The sequence below is a fragment of the Sciurus carolinensis genome, chromosome 8 (assembly GCF_902686445.1).
Source record: "Sciurus carolinensis chromosome 8, mSciCar1.2, whole genome shotgun sequence".
NCBI classification, from domain to species: Eukaryota; Metazoa; Chordata; class Mammalia; order Rodentia; family Sciuridae; genus Sciurus; species Sciurus carolinensis.
The window spans coordinates 22008597-22027645 of NC_062220.1; the positions used below are offsets into that span (position 1 = coordinate 22008597).

The 19049-nt window shown below is 49.0% G+C and overlaps 1 protein-coding gene across 2 annotated transcripts in view; it reads left to right on the plus strand.

Annotated features, from left to right (window-relative positions):
- The window catches only part of Plxna4 (plexin A4), a 433305-nt gene that overhangs the window by 59415 nt on the left and 354841 nt on the right, over positions 1-19049 (plus strand). For both annotated transcript variants that reach the window (XM_047561306.1, XM_047561307.1), the window contains exon 2: positions 7320-8582. In XM_047561306.1, coding sequence (XP_047417262.1) covers positions 7398-8582 — 1185 coding nt within the window. In that variant the 5' untranslated portion in view covers positions 7320-7397. The remainder of the gene's footprint in view (positions 1-7319; positions 8583-19049) is intronic.

Here is a 19049-nt window from a genome sequence, read left to right on the forward strand (position 1 = left end):
ATTACAGGTGTGTGCCACTGTGCCCAGTGGTGGCCCCCTCTTGCCAACAACTTGACATCAAAAGCCTCAGGCATAGGAAGCACACATTTCTGGTAGGAAGTCAGCTTTCTGTTCTCGATCTACCTCCATGAGGAGGCAAAGTTACAATATTGTTGGGAGGATTGAGGGAGGTGATGAAGACCCTGGCAGAGGCTGGGAGGTGGAGTTCTATGGAACTTTCCCATAGGACAGCTGGAGGGTCTTCCAGGAAACCCTCCAACACTGCAGAGCAGGGACGTTGTCTTCTGCTTTGGAGGAACTGAGCCCCTGCATCCAGTACAGAACTTCTCATGTGGTAGGTGCTCAGTCAACAGTCATTGGCTAAGAAAAATGTAATCATTGCCTCAATGATCAAATGCATGCTGACTTCTAGCAACTAGTCTCCCGTGCTGAGTCTTCTTCCCTACTGCTTTATTTTCAGGCCCTACTCCTTTTCCTTAATGGGGACCACACTGATTTTCTTAGTTATTCTTAGTTATTTCTTAGTGGTTCTCAAAGTCTAATTTGCAAACCCAAAGTGACTTGTTAGGATATTCCAGCTGGTGCACTGACTGGTCACATTGTAAATCACATATGAAAGGTATGATTTGTCTGATGTATTTGAACTTGGATTTTAAAAGAACAAAATCAAATATTTTAAGTATTTATGAGTTCTGGTTTAGAGAAGGTAAAACCAGCTTTTTTATTTTGGCTCCTCTTTGAGCTGGTTGGCTGGGCACCAAGATTTACTTTGAACTTTAGCCATAGGTGCTACCAGCTGCCCTCTCATATACTCTCCTGGGGAGTAATCATTCATTCATTCACTCATTCTCCAACATGTGTTACACACCTACTGCATCTCAGGTTCTGGGCTTGGCACTGGAGAGAATAGTGGTGTTAAAAATCCATAATCCTTGTTCTCTAGGTACAGGTGGTTTTAGGGGGGTTAGCATCAAAATACAAATTTAAGTTTGTTGAGTGGGTATCAGTTGCTGTGGTTGGGCATCTGAGACCAGTGCTGGGAGAGGAGAAGGTTTCCTTTGAGGAGTGAATCAAACTCTGGACACTAGCATAGCTTACCAGGAGCCCTGCGGGCACAGATATGGAGAGCATTGCCTGGTTATGAAAGTCAGTGCACACCCTGATCCTCACCTGGAACAACGTGTCACTACTTGTAAAAATGTAGTTCATCTCCATGGGTAAAGGGACCCAGAAATCTCCTTGGCTTGCTCTCTTAATCCCACTGAACTTAAGCCCACTAGAGAGGATGTGGCAATGGATACTTTTGGATTTTTCTGCATATGATTTAGGATTATTTCATTAACAGGTGCCACAAAACTAAACCCAATGTGGCTTATGGAAAGGGGAATTTGGGGGCTCATGTTACTGGGAAGTGCAGGCTGACTCCATGTTCATGATCTGGACATCTAAAGTGTGTCACTGGGACCCGGATTCTTCATCCTTTTCTTACTTCTACTCTCCTTGGTACTTCAGCTTCATTCTTTCAGAATCCTCTCCCCACCCTTCCCGCCCCTTTGGTTACAAGATGGCCCCAGTCATTCTTAGGCCAGTGACACTCCAAGGTCTTATTCAACGGGAGAGTTAGAGCTCTTTCCCTCAGTATTATTCCCAAGCCTATCAACTTGCTAGATTGGATTCCACCAGTACTCAACCTTGAGCCAATCACTATGTTTCCCTCACCCCTGCTCTGTGCGGATTGGTCAAGCCCAGGTCATGTGGGTGGAGTTAATTCCACCAGAAACTTTCTGCTGAGAGAGGTAAAGGGGCAGATCCCCAGGGAATAAATGCATGATATCAAAAACAAATATGTGTTCTTTTTGACAGGGTCTTTCAGATTATTTTGATCATGACTACGTAAGTCAGGGTTCTTCAGAGAACTAGACCCAATAGGACATGGGGGCGGGACTGGGAAGGGGTGGAGGGGAGAGAGAGACAGAGACAGAGACATTGATTTTAAGGAACTGGCTCATGAAATTATGCAGGCATCAAGTCCAAAATCTGTAGACTGGAGACCCAGGGAAGAGTTCTTACTGCAGTTTAAGCCTAAAGGCAATCTGCTGGCAGAATTCCCTCTTGCTCAGGGATCAGTCTTGTTCTGTTCACCCTTTACCTAATTGGATGAGGTCCACCCACATTATGGAAGGTAATTTGCCTCCCTCTAAATCCACTGGTTTAAATGTTAATCTTGTCTAACAACACCCTCTCAGAAACATCTAGAATAATGTTTGACTAAATATGTGGGTACTGTGTCCTAGCCAAATTGACACATAAAATCAACAATCACAATGACCAACAGTAAGAAATACATTTACATCTCCCTTAATGGATACATAGTCCTGATGAATAGTGTGTCTTTTCCTCTGTGTGACACATTAATAGTTTCTTTTCCATTTTACTTCATTTTTTTTTAAATGCACATGATTCACTTGGTTGGTTTCTTCACTCACAGTGGGTTGTGACTTGTATTTTGAAACATTGTCCTAGAATACATTTTTTTAAATTCTTCTATTACTTCATAGTAAAGGGTCCCCAGATCAGGACTTGGTGTAGAAGTCCAGGAAATGTCCTGTGAGCAAACAATGGGGTTCTGGAGAGTTCTCCAAGTTCTGGAATGAGTGTGTGTGACCTCAGCCAAGACCTTTGTGGGCTCCTACCTCAGTTTCCCCACCTGTAAAGGGGGTGTACTTGTAAATACAGCACCTACCTCACAGGGTTGTTATGAACAATATCAGAATGAGGTAACATGCATGGAAATGCCTTGTAAATGTGGAAGGAATTTCGTGAGGTAATTGCTATTTTAAACTGCTTGATAATAACTTTCTGCACTCAGAAATCTGAGAGGATGGCACTACTTCATGGAAATTAGTTTGAGCTCTTCAAAACTTGCCATATAAAACAAAGGCAGTCCCAATTGCTTTAATCAAAATGATGATCAGCTTCTAAAAATGAGTCCCATCTCCCCTGAGACCACTCAGAATTAAAATCCGATTTCAAAGAAGAAAATCATAGCTTGTTTGGGTTTGATTCAGAGTCCTTTGGGTCTCCTGCCCTCTGGCCCCTTTCCTGATTCAGGGAGTCCTTTGGGGAAATTGTGGGGTGACTCAGTTCCACTAATCAAGGTTGGGCTGAATGTTCCCTCCAAGGCTTTATTTTGAGACCAGGAAAAAGATTATTTGAGAGAGAAATGGCTGGCAGGATCTGAAATTGGGGTTGGGGCTCCTTAGGGTGGGGTCACTACTTACTAAGATTGACGTCCTGGGAGCGACACCCTCTGAAAGCTCCAGTTTTGCCAGATAAGAGCAGCCTCAGGTGACCGTGGGGACAGAGGACAGGTGACCCTCTCTGCTTCTGAGTCTTGAGCTCGGGAGGGAGTACTGGCCTTGGGTCACCTCCTGGCAGTGCTCATTGGGGTCTTTGTTGAGGCCAGCTGGAGGTCTCCTCCTTGTTTTCTCCCATTGCTTTTTCATTTCTCTGTTATTTGTTTCCTACTCAGTCCCTCTCCTGGTGTGGAGGGTGAGAGGCTGGTCATGCCCATCGCATGGCATTGTCTCTGCAGGTCCCCTCCCCTCCAGGCACAGCGATTTCCCCAGCCCCAGATGAGGGTGATAAGTGTTTGAGATGCAGAACCGTGTCTCATTTCAGAGCCTAATAGGAGCTGGAGAATGAGCCACGGCACCTTCTGCTCAGTAAATTCATAATTACAGGCTTCCTGTCTCTCCTCGTGCAAACGAGAGGACTGTGGAGTGGCTGTGTGTCTGTGAGTGTGTACAGTAAGGTGGCCTGTGGCTGGCACACTTTCCCCCATGTGTGGCACGTCCCGACGTGGGGACTGCAGAGAGTTCCCTCCAGAGGCTTGGAGGCCGAGCCCGACCTGCACCTGCCTGCCTGGAATGAGGACGGCTAGCTCTGTGGAATTCGGTCATTGGCAGGACAGTGTTAGCCAGCAGGGCACATGGTGCCTGAAGAGGAGTTGCTTTCAGACAAAGGCCAAGGAGCAGGTGCTGGAGCAGGTTCAGAGAAAGTCAGAAGAGAAGCTGTATGTGGCAGAAAGGCCACTGGCCTGGGAGGCAGAGGTCTGAGTTGTCCTTCATCTCCATCTTTAATTTACTACGTGAACTCCTCTGAGGTCATATGACCTCTCTAGATCTCACCTTCCTTGTGCCTAAAATCAAGGATTGGGAATTATTCAACTGGATTATCTGTTTCTGATCAAAAACTTACGGAATCTTCTCTGATATTTGGATTTGCACAAGCAACTCAAGAGGAGCCGTCTGGACTGACTCCTCCTCACTCGTATGAGATGTGCCAGCAGGTACCACCTGATTATCATAATCCTCATCCTTTTAATCCCATTCAATCTTGTTAACAATAACAACACATCTATCATTTATTAAGCACCTACTTTGTGTCAGGCAGAGGCCCTGTGCCAGGTGCTGTGCAGTTACCAACACTTGAAGGTTGATAACAGAACCTGCTGACAGGTTTCTGCCTTGTGGGTCAGAGAGGTTTTGATTTTTCTCCTGGTGTTCGTATGTGCTGTCCTGCCATTTCTTTGCTTGAGACTTACGTGACTTGAAAAAGGGCTTCCCAGTGCTCTATATTCTGGGTTCTGGAATTGTGCACTTGTAAGAAACATCTGGAATTGGCAGTAGTGCAAACCTGGAGTTCATCCCTAACTCTGCCTCTTACTAGCCACAGGTCCTCACAGAGCTAAAGTGTCCTCACCTGAAAGATGGACAAAGCCATCCTCCTACCTGCAAAGAATAGTAATGATGAGTTTGTGAGTTACTCTATATGAAAGTATTTGCATGGGGTTTGGGGTTCAGTAAATGCTGTACACATATTGATATTCCTCCTTGCTCCCAGATCCTCTTTCTGCCAGTCAAGAATTATTAGCTGTTGAGCCTCCATCAGCTGCTCTGGTGCTGCAAACACACTGGTGAGCAAGACAGGCACTGCTCTGCTCATAGAACTCACAAGCTCTCAACCACAAACTCTTTTTCTCAAAGGCGAAGGCTGCATAGACAGAAACATGGTGGCGTCTCTCTGGAAGCCTGTGCCCTTTTCTTTTAAATTTACACTTTTTCCTCTACTCTTTGAATTTCAGTCTTGACATTCCATTGACATCCTGATGAGACCCATGATGCTCTCTTTTCAATGGTATCTTCTACTGATTTCTTTCTGAACTCTGTTCTCCAGGCTTACTCTTCCTTGTCTACCCTTGCTTCCATAGGCTCATTTCACTCTGCAGATATCTCACCCTTCTAACTTTGCATGTCCTTGACAAGTTCATGGCTTGCTCAAATTCCATTCCCTTTCAAGGTCTTGCTTTTTCACCCCAGGTTAGAAGGCTTCTTTCCCCCTGTGAACTCTGAAGGCACTCTGTCAGGTGTAGCAGAACTTCTCGTCATATGTTTACGTTGGGTTTGGTTGGTTCCTACCTGACTGGCTCACAAGTCCCTTGAGGGTCTGATCCTTGGGTCCTAGTGTCTTGCATGTATTGCGTGTCCTCTGAGCAAACGCTGGTCATGTGGGTCAATGAATGAAGGCTCTCAGCTTACAAGACCACTGTTGGTTGTGGGGAGGGGGTCAGGTCTCCATCTGCCAGAACCTTCTTCCTCTGACGTCTTCTTGAAAAGACTGTTTCTTATTTGGATTTTGGCTGACAAGATGACGTCTTTGTTTTGCTTTCTTTCTTCTTCCACTGGTGTCCAGCTAACCTTGGGTTCTCTCTCTGATGGGGAGATTTCTGTTACTTAGTGATGTACCTCATCCCCATTTTTTGGGTGTTTGTCATCAGAGAAATTCCATAGAGCTAAGATGTCTCCAAATAAGATGTTGGCAATCCCTGCCCTGATGTCTTCCAAACTGGAAGAAATAAGAAGCTTTCCACTAGAAATATGCAGAAAGCATCCTGAATGTAAACAAAGGAGAATGTTAGGGTGGACGGTGATTTTGTTCCACTGGGAGTTTGTTTATTTGTTTGTTTGTTTGTTTATGTGATCACTGGCTTCTTAAAGCAGTTTTTCTCCCTCCCTTTAATGAAAACCTCTCAAAGGGTCCCCACTGAGGGAGGCAGCTGAGCTCTGCCTTGTTAAAAGGACATGAAGGCTCAGAACTAGGCAGTGTACTGAGGGCCTAGGGGCTGCCACAGGATGAAGGGAGGGAAGATGTGGGTTTTTAATTTGGCCTCACTACACCGACCAGCAGAGAAGGTGCAAAGGGGAAATTCCCCTGCAGTAGGTCCAGACACAGGGCCAGAGGCAGCAGCTGTGATGGCTGGCTCTCAAGAAGGGGTTCAGCTTTGGTCTTCTGCTGTGGATAACAGGAAGTGCTAAAATACCCCATCTGTGCAAGGTTATGGACTAGTGTAGAGTGAGTGTAGAACTAAGAATGAGGACCTATTATGGAGTTACTGCAGCTTCAGTGTGAGTCCATCTCTGCCACTTTCAGCTGTGCAAATCACATGACTTTGCAAAGTTCATGTTCCTTAGCTGTAAAATGAAGATAAATAGTACACACTTCCAAGGTCACTAGTCAGGGTTTCAGCAGGAAATATAGCATGTGCAAATTGGGTCATTTGAGCAAAGATTAAGAAAGGGACTCTTCACAAAAGTGAGGTTCTTTAGGGGCAGTGCAGTATCTGGAGTTCATCACAGCGAGGGCAAGGTGGGGTCTGGCAGGAGAAGGTCCATGGGCCCTGAACACAGAGAAGCAGGGCAGAGAGGCCTGCTCTAGGGAATGTCCCACGAGACTCCCAGCTGTTGCCACAGCTGCTGCTCCCACCAGGCATCTGCCCATGCCATTACTGGCTGCACCTATCCAGGCCCGAGAGCTGGGAGCTGCTTGTGGAGGGTCCATGCAGTCAGCTTCCTGGGCCAGAGAAGGTCAGGCCATGGATGTGGAAGAGCAGATGGAAGACACCCAGCACCGAAAGAGTTTACTGAGATGAAATGAGACAGTCTCCGGAAGGTGCTGGACAGTGACCGACATAAAATCAGGCACTTGGTTAGCAATGCTGTCTCTCGTCATCGTCGCTCTCATCATTGTTTTCATTGTCATTATTGCTATTAGTGCTGAAGTGCCTTCCTGTAGCAACTGCCTCCTAGCTCTGACTGTCTCACACCCCTGTGGTGGGGGCCACCAGCTGGTCTTTGGCTTCCCCTGGCCAGTTGCATTCAGTGTGTGCAAAATGGGCTGAGTCCAGCCAGATAGGCTTTGGGGTGCCAGGAAGCCCCTACCATGGTTACCCCTCATCTCAGTCTTTTCTTTCTTACTAGGGGAGATTGCCCTGCTGAGTCCCGGCCCTCGGAGGAGACTGCCCCTGTGCTGCTGGGCTGTGAGGACCCTTCTCTGAAATGAAAGCCATGCCTTGGAACTGGACTTGCCTGCTCTCCCACCTCCTGATGGTAGGGATGGGCTCCTCCACTCTCCTCCCCCGACAGCCACCCCCGCTGACCCAGAAGCGGTCCTTTGTCACTTTCCGAGGAGAGCCCACTGAGGGCTTCAATCACCTGGTGGTGGACGAGAGGACAGGGCACATTTACTTGGGGGCCGTCAACAGGATCTATAAGCTTTCCAGTGACCTGAAGGTCTTGGTGACCCACCAGACTGGGCCGGATGAGGACAACCCCAAGTGCTACCCGCCCCGCATTGTCCAGACCTGCAATGAGCCTCTGACCACCACCAACAATGTCAACAAAATGCTCCTCATAGACTACAAGGAGAACCGGCTGATTGCTTGCGGGAGCCTGTACCAGGGCATCTGCAAGCTCCTGAGGTTGGAGGACCTCTTTAAGTTGGGGGAGCCTTTTCACAAGAAGGAGCACTACCTGTCGGGGGTCAATGAGAGCGGCTCGGTCTTTGGAGTGATCGTCTCCTACAGCAACCTGGATGACAAGCTCTTCATTGCCACGGCAGTGGATGGGAAACCTGAGTATTTTCCTACCATCTCCAGCCGGAAGCTGACCAAGAACTCCGAGGCGGATGGCATGTTTGCTTATGTCTTCCATGATGAGTTTGTGGCTTCCATGATCAAGATCCCCTCGGACACCTTCACCGTCATCCCTGACTTTGATATCTACTACGTCTATGGTTTCAGCAGTGGCAACTTTGTCTACTTTTTGACCCTTCAGCCTGAGATGGTGTCTCCCCCAGGCTCCACCACAAAGGAACAGGTGTATACTTCCAAGCTCGTGCGGCTTTGCAAGGAGGACACAGCCTTCAATTCCTACGTGGAGGTGCCCATCGGCTGTGAGCGCAGCGGGGTGGAATACCGCTTGCTGCAGGCCGCCTACCTGTCCAAAGCTGGGGCTGTGCTGGGCCGGACCCTGGGGGTCCGTCCGGATGATGACCTCCTCTTCACTGTCTTCTCCAAGGGCCAGAAGCGGAAGATGAAGTCTCTGGATGAGTCAGCCCTCTGCATCTTTATCCTGAAGCAGATCAATGACCGCATTAAGGAGCGGCTGCAGTCCTGCTACCGGGGCGAGGGCACGCTGGACCTGGCCTGGCTCAAGGTGAAGGATATCCCCTGCAGCAGCGCGGTGAGTCAGGGGAGATCTGTGGGCTGGGTGGTGGGCTGTGCCTAAGGACCCAGTCTTACGGTTTCTATGGGATGGGTATCACTTCCCATTTTGTAAGTGGGATGACTACATTCCATCACGGGCCTTGCTGGACTTGGACCCACCAGCTCGAACGCCCTGAGTACCTGAGGGTCAGAACTGGAGCTAAAGCATTCATTTTGCATTGCCAAGTGAATCTCTATTCCATGTTGGCTCACCACATATGAGAGGGCATGCTGGGAACGGGTAGGAGTGTGCGAAGGAGATGTCCTGGGCACCAGGCATGGCAGAGGGCCATAGCCCAAGATATATGCCCACCCTTCTCATGGACCAAGCCTGCAAGTCACTTTCCTGACTGTTCAGAGTAAGAGCAGAGGAGGGAGAGAGGAGAGCGGGGAAATCACTCGAGGTGTGTGGTGTGATGGACGTGGGATTTCAGGAAAGCTATGATTTGAGCCCCTTGCGTATTTTTAGGACATGAGAAAAGTGAGAGCAGAAGTCAGGTAGGAGAAGGGAGTTGAAGTAAGGCAAATGGGAAAAAGAAAGAGCAGAAATAAGGCAGAGAGAAGAAAAGAGAACTTGCTTGGGAAAGGGATGGGAGGAGACAGACTATTTCTCAAGCATTTCTGTATGCACAGTGCCCTGGAAATGACATATCGGGAAGCCAGAGAGCAGCACCAGGTGACAGAACTGCTGTAGGAGCCCATTGGGAAGGTATAATGATGGGTTGTTCAGGGGCCATCCCATGGCCTGTGGGGCCTGAGGTGCAGACAAATGTCAGAATCAGACTGTCCCTGCTGGAGGTCCTCAGGTGAAATGGGTGACACAACCTTCCGTCTCCCCCCACCAACATGAAAAGCATCTGCTTTTCTGGGCTTGACTTCTGTTCATCTTTCAAAGGGTACTGTTCACTTTCCCACATTCTTCAAGATTCTGTTGTTGGCATCTTCTATGCCCATGACACTTCCTCCCCACTTTTGCTTTTCCATTTAAAAAATGGTGAACCTGGTTTGCAATCTATCTTGTAATCTTAATTGGAAGAGGAGAAAGGAAAAATTCATCCGTCAGATACAAGTATGCATTTGTCCCAATGTGATTGACTTCTACTCAAACTTTGGTGGCATTTCATACAAGGAAAATGTATTTTGGTTGAATTGAAAAGTGGAATTCCCTCCATAATGTGTAACTGCTTGCCAAGCAGATCTCAGAGGACACTGGCGTCCATTTCACTGGTGCATGGTAAGTGACAGCATTCCTCTGTCCGTCATGATTTTAAGAGGGGACAGCAAAGAGAGAGCAGAGGAAGGAGTTCGGTAGAGTTTGCTTTTGGTGCTCTAACATTTAGGCTCAGTCTGTTTTCCAATGACAGATTTTTCAGGTACCTGGGCTGAAATGAAAGATTCCAACCTCACTTGGAGGTTCTGAAAGGCCAGAAGACCCTAGGTCCCAAAGGAAATGGGAGAGGCAGAGCATAAACCAATGGGCAAATCTGAGCCAGGCCAGAGAACAGAGGGGACTCCAGCACCTGCTGAGCTGGCCAGTGACTTCACCTTTGGGAATGCCTCCTGAATGGTGCCTTGTGTTTGGGATAGTGGTTGATTCACTCAAGAGGGTCTGTGGCACAGGGTTATGACCTTGAGGGATCACAGACTGCTCCCATATGAAGACAAGCAGTGACAGGCCAGATTTTGTGCTATGTCTATGTATGTTACATATGCAAACGTTAGTCCCTGGGGAGATACCGTGGGGCGTGGGTATAGGTCCTTACCCTTGTGCTGTTGTCATGGAACACCTGAAACTGGGCAATTTATAATGAACAGAAGTTTATTTCACACAGTTCTGGAGGCTGGGAAATCCAAGGTCAAGGTGCCTGCCTCTGTCCAGGGATTTCTTGCTGCACCATAAGGTGGCAGAAGGGCAAAGAGAAGGCCAGAGAAAGAGCAAGAGGAACTGACCTCATCTCACTCCCTTAATAACAGAACCAATCCATTCATGAGGGCGGAACTCTCACAGCCTAACCACCTCTTAAATGTCCCTCCTATTAATACCATTGCAATGGCAATTAAATTTCAACCTGGGTTTGAGAGGGGACAAACATTCCAACCATATTACCTTAGTTTAAACCTTCATTTTATCCTTGGGTAACCTCAGACCTAACAAGGTCAATTAATTGCCCAAGGTCACACATCCTGTGAATGAGTGGCAGAGTCAGCACTCAAGGAGAGTCCCCCTGACCCACGGGGCATACCCATATTTGCACATGCCTGTACATACGCACTTGCATACACACCATAAATAGCCCCATGAGTGTGCACACCTAAAATCTATGTTAGCAAATGTCAAGTCTACACTGTGTGCTTACTAAACACTCAGATCTTTTGAGATCAGAGGGGTTGGCAATCTCTGCAGGAAACTTGCTCACAACTGCCTTTTGGGCTATGCTTTGGGGAGCAACATCATCTGCAGGGATCTGTCTGACTGCCGCGGGCAGGTGTTGGTCCTGCCCTTGCTCCCTGCCACAGCACAAAAAGCCAAGTTCCTCCTGGAAGTCTGCAGAGCTGCGGGTCCTAACATCGCGTGGTGGCCTTGGAGAGTACAGAGGCCATACAGCTTTGCAAGACAGGCTGATGCCAGGACTGGGAGTAATGGAGCCAGATAACAAGCTTTTGATTTTTCTTTTGGCTTTAATTAGCCCTTTCAAGTTAGAGGCGAGTTCAGGGCTGAGAGTAGAAAGGAGGAGGCCAGAAACTCTGCGCAGGGCTGGGGCTGTCTCCCCAGCCAGTCTAAAAAAGGCCAGACCGGCTTTTAATGCACAGTATCAGTTTCCTTTGATTTAGCTGATACCCGAGTTACTTTGCTCTGGCCCTCTTGTTCCAATTCAGTTGGACTGAGCTCAGACCACACATGTTTCACACGACATTGACATCAGCCGGGCCAGACTCCTGAGCTGCCCCACGGAGTCTGCTGCTTTGGCAAACCCAGTTATCCCTCCACCCATTCCCAAGGTTGCTGGGTTGGTTTCTTTCCCCCTTTCCTGCCTAGAGGCAAAGGATGGTCAAGATGAACACTGGCGTTCTTTTTTTCCCTCTGAGAATGGAACTCCCTTGGGGCTTGTGAAGTGGAACCTGAATTTCAGATGGCTTGCTCTGTGGTGCTTCTGCTGTAAGAAAATGACTGAGGAAGGGTAAGCCCAGGAAATTGACTTTTAAGGTTGTGTTTTATAGGGTGGGGAATCCCTTGTGGGTTTTACAACTGTTACAATTTGGCTTTAAAGGGGGATCTGACCAGTGATTAATTTTTAGTGCATTCCCTGTTTTCCTAATTCTCTAAGTTCAAGTGCATGTCCCAGGGTACTCAGGTTTCCTGGGACCCACATCCATTCCTCTGAACTCAGTCTCCAGAACTCAGAGCTGGAGTCATGACCCTTACCCCTGGCCCACTGCTTACCTCCAGAGGTCCCAGCATTCCCTCCAGCCGTGTTTAGTGGGGGATGGATGGAGTGGGGAAGATAACTCCTGTGACTCAGCTTACTATGCTTTGGGGCTTCCATGGAACCACTAGATGGTAAAAGGGTTACGTCATGAGGCTGGAGCCTCCTGACTGTGGGCCCTATAGAGTCCCGTGGATCTTCTACTGTGGGCAAGTCAGACAAGGCTCCCTGGGCCCACATCAGAGGCGAGGCTGCAGGCCACCAGTGACCTCGTCCTGGGGATGTGTTGCTGCTGATGCTAATGCCACTCCCTGCGCAGGTGCTGGGTGTGGAGGGTGGGGAGGCCGTGAGGTATATTCTGGTGCTAGTGGGGATGGGAGATTTGGCTTCTAGCCATTCCTTTTCCTGTGTGCTGGTTTTCTTCAGCTAGAATGGAGAGGGTATCCAAGAACAAATGGGCTAGTGTCTGAAAATTGCTCCTTAGATCTCATGAGGGCATGGCCATAAGAAGAGTCCTTAAAGGATCTGTCAGGTGTTCCAGTTCATCCTGGGGCTCAGGGAACTAATGAGTAACCTGAGGCCCGTTTTACTAATGGGTGTCCAGGTGAGTTAATGACAAAGACTGAATTTCTCTCTTTCTGTAGCTCTGTACCAGAAGGTCCCTGTTCTGGCCTATTTTGTAGGCTGCCATGCAGGCTCCCTGAAACCCTCTCTCTGCAGTGCACAGGATGGTAGGGTTGAGGAGCCCAAGTCTGTGGTTTCTGTCTTGTGTGCAGGCCTGGTGTTCAGGTGGCTGACTACTTCCTCTCCTTTCTCCAGACTCCTGGGTAAGTTCCCAGAACCCTAGCCTCTGCCTCCAAATGGATTGATGAATGGTGGAATGTATTAGATCCTGATAATGCGCTTGGCAATGAACACCCTGCTGGTGGACACCAAGATCATGGGAATGACATCAGTTTCCAGGAGTCCAGAGTGTGGTCATTATGGTCTGTGTGGCAAGAATGAAGGCTGTGCTCATGGGAGTGGCCATCTCTCCCTCCACTTAAAATTTCCCTGAGTTTAGAACCAATTGAGAAGTTGCCATAAGAATCTGGAGGGTTAGCCTTAGGACTTGGGGCAAAGGTGAACCACAACCAGCTTCTTCACTATTCCTTTAAGCCTGGACCTCAGACCTGGGTGGTGGGAGCAGGCATGCTGGCCACCAAGTTGACGATAATGCGCAGACTCTCTGTTGGTTTATGAAGTATTTATCTGATCCTTTCCCTCTCTCAACAGTGCAGCAGGACAACAGAAAGGGCAGACAGCTTTCTAGCTGGGGAACAGAGGAATAGAAAAGTCAAGTACTTCCCTCAGCATCATGTAATTAGTAGACTAGAACCTACCAGGCATTCAAATCTCAGCCTGATGTTTCTGCAAGGTGTATCTCCATGCTGTGCTACTGGTCATTGCCTAGGTGGGCAGTTCCTGGTGCAAGGACTGTCTGGGCATTGCAGGGCATTCGCGATCCCAGACCCTGAGTGCTAGGTGCCTATGGGACTCCTTAGTCCCACTATAGCCTAGAAAAGCTCTCCATGTTTCTGGAAGCTGCTCACTGGTGAGGAACCAAGTTTCCTCTGACTTTGGGATTTACCCACCATCCCTGCTGATCCCAAGAGGGTCACAGAGGTGCAAGGGACTGAGCTTTTTTATATTTCACTTGAAACCTCACCTGTTGACCAGTAGTGTGCGTCATGGGGGTGGAGGAGAGCCCCATTTCCATGTGCTGTTTGACTCGCTGGTTTCCCCTGGCACACAGTCCTGGGGAGGAGACAGGGTCACCCCCTTGGACTGGGCCTGGCCTTGCACCCCAGCCTGGACAGTCACTCAGGTTTGTCTGGCGCCGGAGATCCTGAAACTCCACGAAAGTGAGCATCCGGAATGGTCAGGCAGCCGTCCCAGGCCCAGGAGCTGGCTGCTGCCGTCTGCTTGGGGTGTTTTCTTTACCCCGTCAGCAGGAAGCACAGCGCGGACTAGATGGGCTTATTTCCTGTTGTTTATGGCGCTAGGCAACGTTTGCTCTTCCTGCTGGGCTCCCGGCCCCCTCAGTCCAGGACCTCCTCCTTTCCCCGCCCCATGCCTCCTTTCCGGTCTCCTGTACTTTGTTACACACTACCGCCACCAAACGTGAACAACACGTGCCACGCTTACACCGTGTCCTAGTAGGTGTACCCATGCAAAGCTTTTACATCAGCCTAAGTCCCCGCCTTTCAGCCCTTATCCTACTGCCTCAGCATTTGGTGGCCTGGCATATGGCACCCCCTCTTGTTAGAATCAAGTCTTTCCTCTCTTGCCTCACCATGGCTCCTGTCCCAGATACAGTCACCAGTTAACTCCTTATGGCCAACAGGGCCTGCAATGAGAGACCCATGCCAGTCAAGCATGTATGGTACCCTGTATGGCGTGGTGGCTGAGCCTTGGGTGGCGTGCTGAGCCTGGCAGGAGGAAAGGCTCTGAGGTTGGCCTCCTAGGCTCCATGTGTTCTCCCAGGATACCCACAGGACTGGGGGCATGTAGGACCCATGTGCTGAGCTTTAACACAGGCTGCTGCCCGGGGACCTCTGCACAGGGTTTACCAAGCTGGGGGTTAGGGCACAGGGCCTCGCTGTGCTGAGACATCACTTCCTGAGCCCGGCATAGCAGCATGCATACCTGTACACACACCCTCGAGCACAAAGTTCTACTCTACTTGGTGACTGGGTCCCCATCGTCCATGTCTACCTGCAATTCTCTGCTTCTCCCCCACCGTCTCCATTTAACTCCTATTCCCTGTGCGTTCATGTGCCAGCTTCTCTCCGTCTCCCTCTTTCCGTGGCTTGTTCTCCCTCACACCCACACACTACGTGCAGCCGCAGATACAGTGAGATTCCTCTCACGTGTGCATGTGCACAGCACGCCTGCCTCGTACAGTGTGCTGTCGCTCAGCCCAGACGGGAAGCGACCCTCTTCTCCATCCACGTGTAGACTCGCCCTGCTTCCCAGCACAGATGTGTGTTTCTGGGCCTTCCCTTCAATTCCTGTCACCCATACAAGGAGTCTTCTTGGCCAGGATACTGGTAGGGGAATCTGGCTTTTTGGGTCCCAGCCAGTGTCAGCCTGTGACATGTCACAGCATTGGTGAGCAGTTTCCCTTTTGCTCTCTTGCACAAATTTTATCTTCAAGAAGGAGCTGAAAAAATGCCATCCCTTTAATGAAGTGCAAATGACAAATACACAGACATTAATAACTCATGATAGACACAGAGCACGTGGGATTCGTAGGACACAACATTTTCACAGCACAATCCTGTATGTCCACCTTCAGTCATCATACTCGCAATGGGTGAGAAAGAGGCACAATGATATCACTGTGGTTTAGTTGTTAGATTTTTTTTTTCTTCATCAATGTCTGCCTTTTGAGAGCTTCAGACTATGTGTAATCCCGATGGGATGTTCAACATCCCAGGCTGTGAGATGTGTCCCTTGTCACCTGCTTTCCCTTCCACAAGACATATGTTCCAAAGGCTCCTTTGAAGGAGAACCTTTTCCAGCCACACCCTCCCACTATCATCCTCAGGTGTCCCTTAGCTTTTGCAAAGGAACAGGAAACCCCACACACTGACATGCTGTACTTATCTATTTATTTATTTTGATACCAGGGATTGAACCCAGGGGCACTTAACCACTGAGCCACATCCCAGTCCCTTGTCGTATTTTATTTAGAGACAGGGTCTCGTTGAGTTGCTTAGGGCCTCACTAGGTTACTGAGGCTGGCTTTGAACTTACAATCCTCCTGCCTCGGGCTCCCTAGCGCTGGGTTTACAGGCGTGCACCACCATCCTTGACTTGCGCTTATTTCTTTTCATTAACGAAGTGAAAAGAAGGAAGAGAAAGACGAGGGTGGGAGGGAGCTCTTTGCCATTTGGCCTCCATTTTTCCTTCCTAGTGGCTTTGTTGCCCCATGCTGTCCCCACATAAGAACTGGGATCCCTGGGAGAGGAAAACGCCAGCGTCGTTCCTGCGTGGTCACTGCATCTGTCAGAGTTCCAGAATGTAATGGGGTTGACGCGGCTGCTTAACCTGCATGCTGGCCACATTTCCCCGACTCACACACGGGCCTGAGGAAGATGCATGGCAACAAGAGTGGGCTGATAAAATTTATTCCCACTAATAAGGGAATGATCTACCCTATAATTCAGACTGGTGAGCAGGGCCACTGCTTCCCTGCACCCGCCAGAAAACACACAAACTTAATCATCATGGTGTTCTTTGCTTCAATTACCGTTCTAGTGGCGGCTGGCGTTGTCTGCTCTAGACTCTGGGAGGGAGTGGGGACTGGGGATTGATGGGCTGGCAGTGTGGGATTTATCTGCCTGACAGGAGGCTGCTGGGGGTGTCTGATGCTGAGGGGCAGCATCCCAGTGGGTTTGGGTTAGTACTGCTTACAGGACTGAGAAGGTTCCCTGGGATTTCCCAAGGGTCCTGTTTGGGCATGGCTGACACCTGCAGAGTTGCGGAACTCTTGCCAGGCTGGCCCACTGTGCTGGCCAGTCCAGGCCTTCCCCAGGCCATTGTGCTGTGGCCCTGGCTGCTTGTCAGTGCTCTCAGTAGCTCAGCTAATGAGGAGAAGGTCAGGGGTCCAACCCCCGGATCCTGACTGAGCTGCGCTTTGTCTGCTCTGCTCAGCAGCCCTGAGAGGGGCGCTGCCAAAACCATATTGGTTACAGCCTCGCCTGAAGAAAGGATGTCTGGATTAATGCCCCTTTGCTGGCAATATGGCTCAGATTAGTGGCCTTAGTTTCCTACTAGAAAGCTTGCTTGTTATCATGATGCATGAAAGTCCCCTAAAATATCTGGTGACATGGGACCACAGTTGGTCTCCAAGCACAGATTTCAAAATGAGTGTGAAAGAGTCACCTTTATCCAGAGCTTTCATGGTCGCATTATTTAATTCAGGGACTATCTGCATCAGAAGCCACCCCCAACCCACACAGAGTTCCTAACACCATGACCTTCTCTCCTGGATTTCGGCCCTCTTCCCTCCTTTGCGAGATGCCTGGAAGGAGGGTTCTGCTTCTTGAAAACTCTGGGGCAATTTGTCGGGTTGTTTTTCCAACCAGAGACACTTTGCACTGAGTCCCTTGAATAACATATTTGTCTAACTAGGTTACTGTGGCTGTGGCTTGCCGGATCTCCCTCCCTTTTTCTGTACACATTCATTTTCTTTACAATCTCATTGAAAAAGACACAATAAAGAATCATTTGGAGATGATGCATTAGTAACTAAGTGGGTGAGGCCAAATCGCACATTCCCTTTCTGTCTTCTGTGCTCACAGCCAGGGTGCTGGGGACAACCCTCACCTGGAGCAGCACTTCCCTGGCTTGGATCTTGGGCAGCCCTTCCCGAGAGGGTTAGGAATCATAACTGAGAAAGGAAAGTTTATGCAGAATAGTGAAACAAGGGGAGGGTTGGAGCATCAGGCTTTTCTGATTTCTTTCTTTGTTAGAAATGATCGCTCCAAACTGGGCTCATTGGCACACGCGTGTGATCTCAGTAGCTCAGGAAGCTGAGGCAGGAGGATGGCAAGTTCAAAACCAGCCTCAGCAACTTAGCAAGGCACTAAGCAACTCGGTGAGACCCTGTCTCTAAGTAAAATACAGAAAAGGACTGTTGAGGTGACTCAGTGGTTAAGTGCCCCTAGATTCAATCCCTCGTACCAAAAAAAAGAACTGATCACTCCAGCAGCGTGATGTGGGAATATCTTAGAAAGTAATAGGCTTCCTGGTGAAGCCAAACCTAAAGCTGATAGTCTCCCTAGACCCTCCCTGCTTACCCCCACCTGTGAGGAGGGAGAATGGAGGGCGCATGGAGCCAATGTATTTTGTGCTTCAGACTCTGGTGGATTTATGAACACCTTAGGGGTCAGTGGCCATATTTGAGATATGGTTCCCAATAAGTGGGTGATCATTATCTCCCTGTACTGCAGAGCTTTACAACTAGAGTCTGTATTTAGACATGAGCTATTACAGCTTTGCTGATCAATATCTCCTTTAAAAAGAAATCCCACATGCGTAATTCACTGATTCCTCTTTCCAGCAGGGGCCTGCTGTGGTCAGCTCCTGGGATGTGTGTATGCACGTGTGTGTTTGTGTGTGTGCAAGTGTAATTAATGGCAAGAAATTTAGGGCTGCCAAGCATGAAGAATTCAAAGACCTTTTCCTGGCCACATCAGTAGGGAGCTGTGGGCTTTCCTCCTAACTTGTATTTCTTTTCGAAATTTGAGCACTAACTTTCTTGAGACAAATGGATCCAGGAAAGGCAGAAACCCAGCTCTAGTGATTGGCTGGGGCCTCCTTGGGAGTGAGAGGGGAGAGTTGGTTGGGTCCAGGCTCTGGGGAGAAGAGAGAGCAGAGCTCATCCCCTGTGTCTCCTGCTCTCCCCAGCCCCCTGGAGGCTGCCCTTCAGCACCCTTGGAGGAAGCCCCTGCTCAAGATCACTTTTCCCCTTCTGCACTGGGATTGTGGGCTCTATTCTTCCTGAAACTTGAAAGGTAACTGGGGGAGCCACTTCACTCTCCAAGTCTTGATTTTTTTTCTCCTGTCTAATGGGGTTGTCAGATGTTAGGACCTTCAGTTATTTTCTTCTTTGGAATAGCATGCTGTCTGAAATGGGGATCTAACGCTGAGTCCTAACAGAGAACTTGGAGTTGAGCCCAAACCCGAGGCCCTGCCTACTGCCGCAGGTGGTGGGCGGCCTTGACCAGGCACATAACTGAAGCAGGCATGGATAGCTTGCCTAGGCCCAGCCTAGATCTACCTCTACCACTAGGAAAAGGCAATTTTTAAGGCAGAAACTGAGACTTTTGCATCTTTATCTTCCTGGAGCCTCCCCTAGTGCTTGGTTCTTTATAAATGCTCTGAAACAAATTAATAAGTAAAGAACTATAAATAGCATTGTGTATTTAGTGCCTCAGTAGGGGATTCAGCAGGGAATTCCAGTGGGC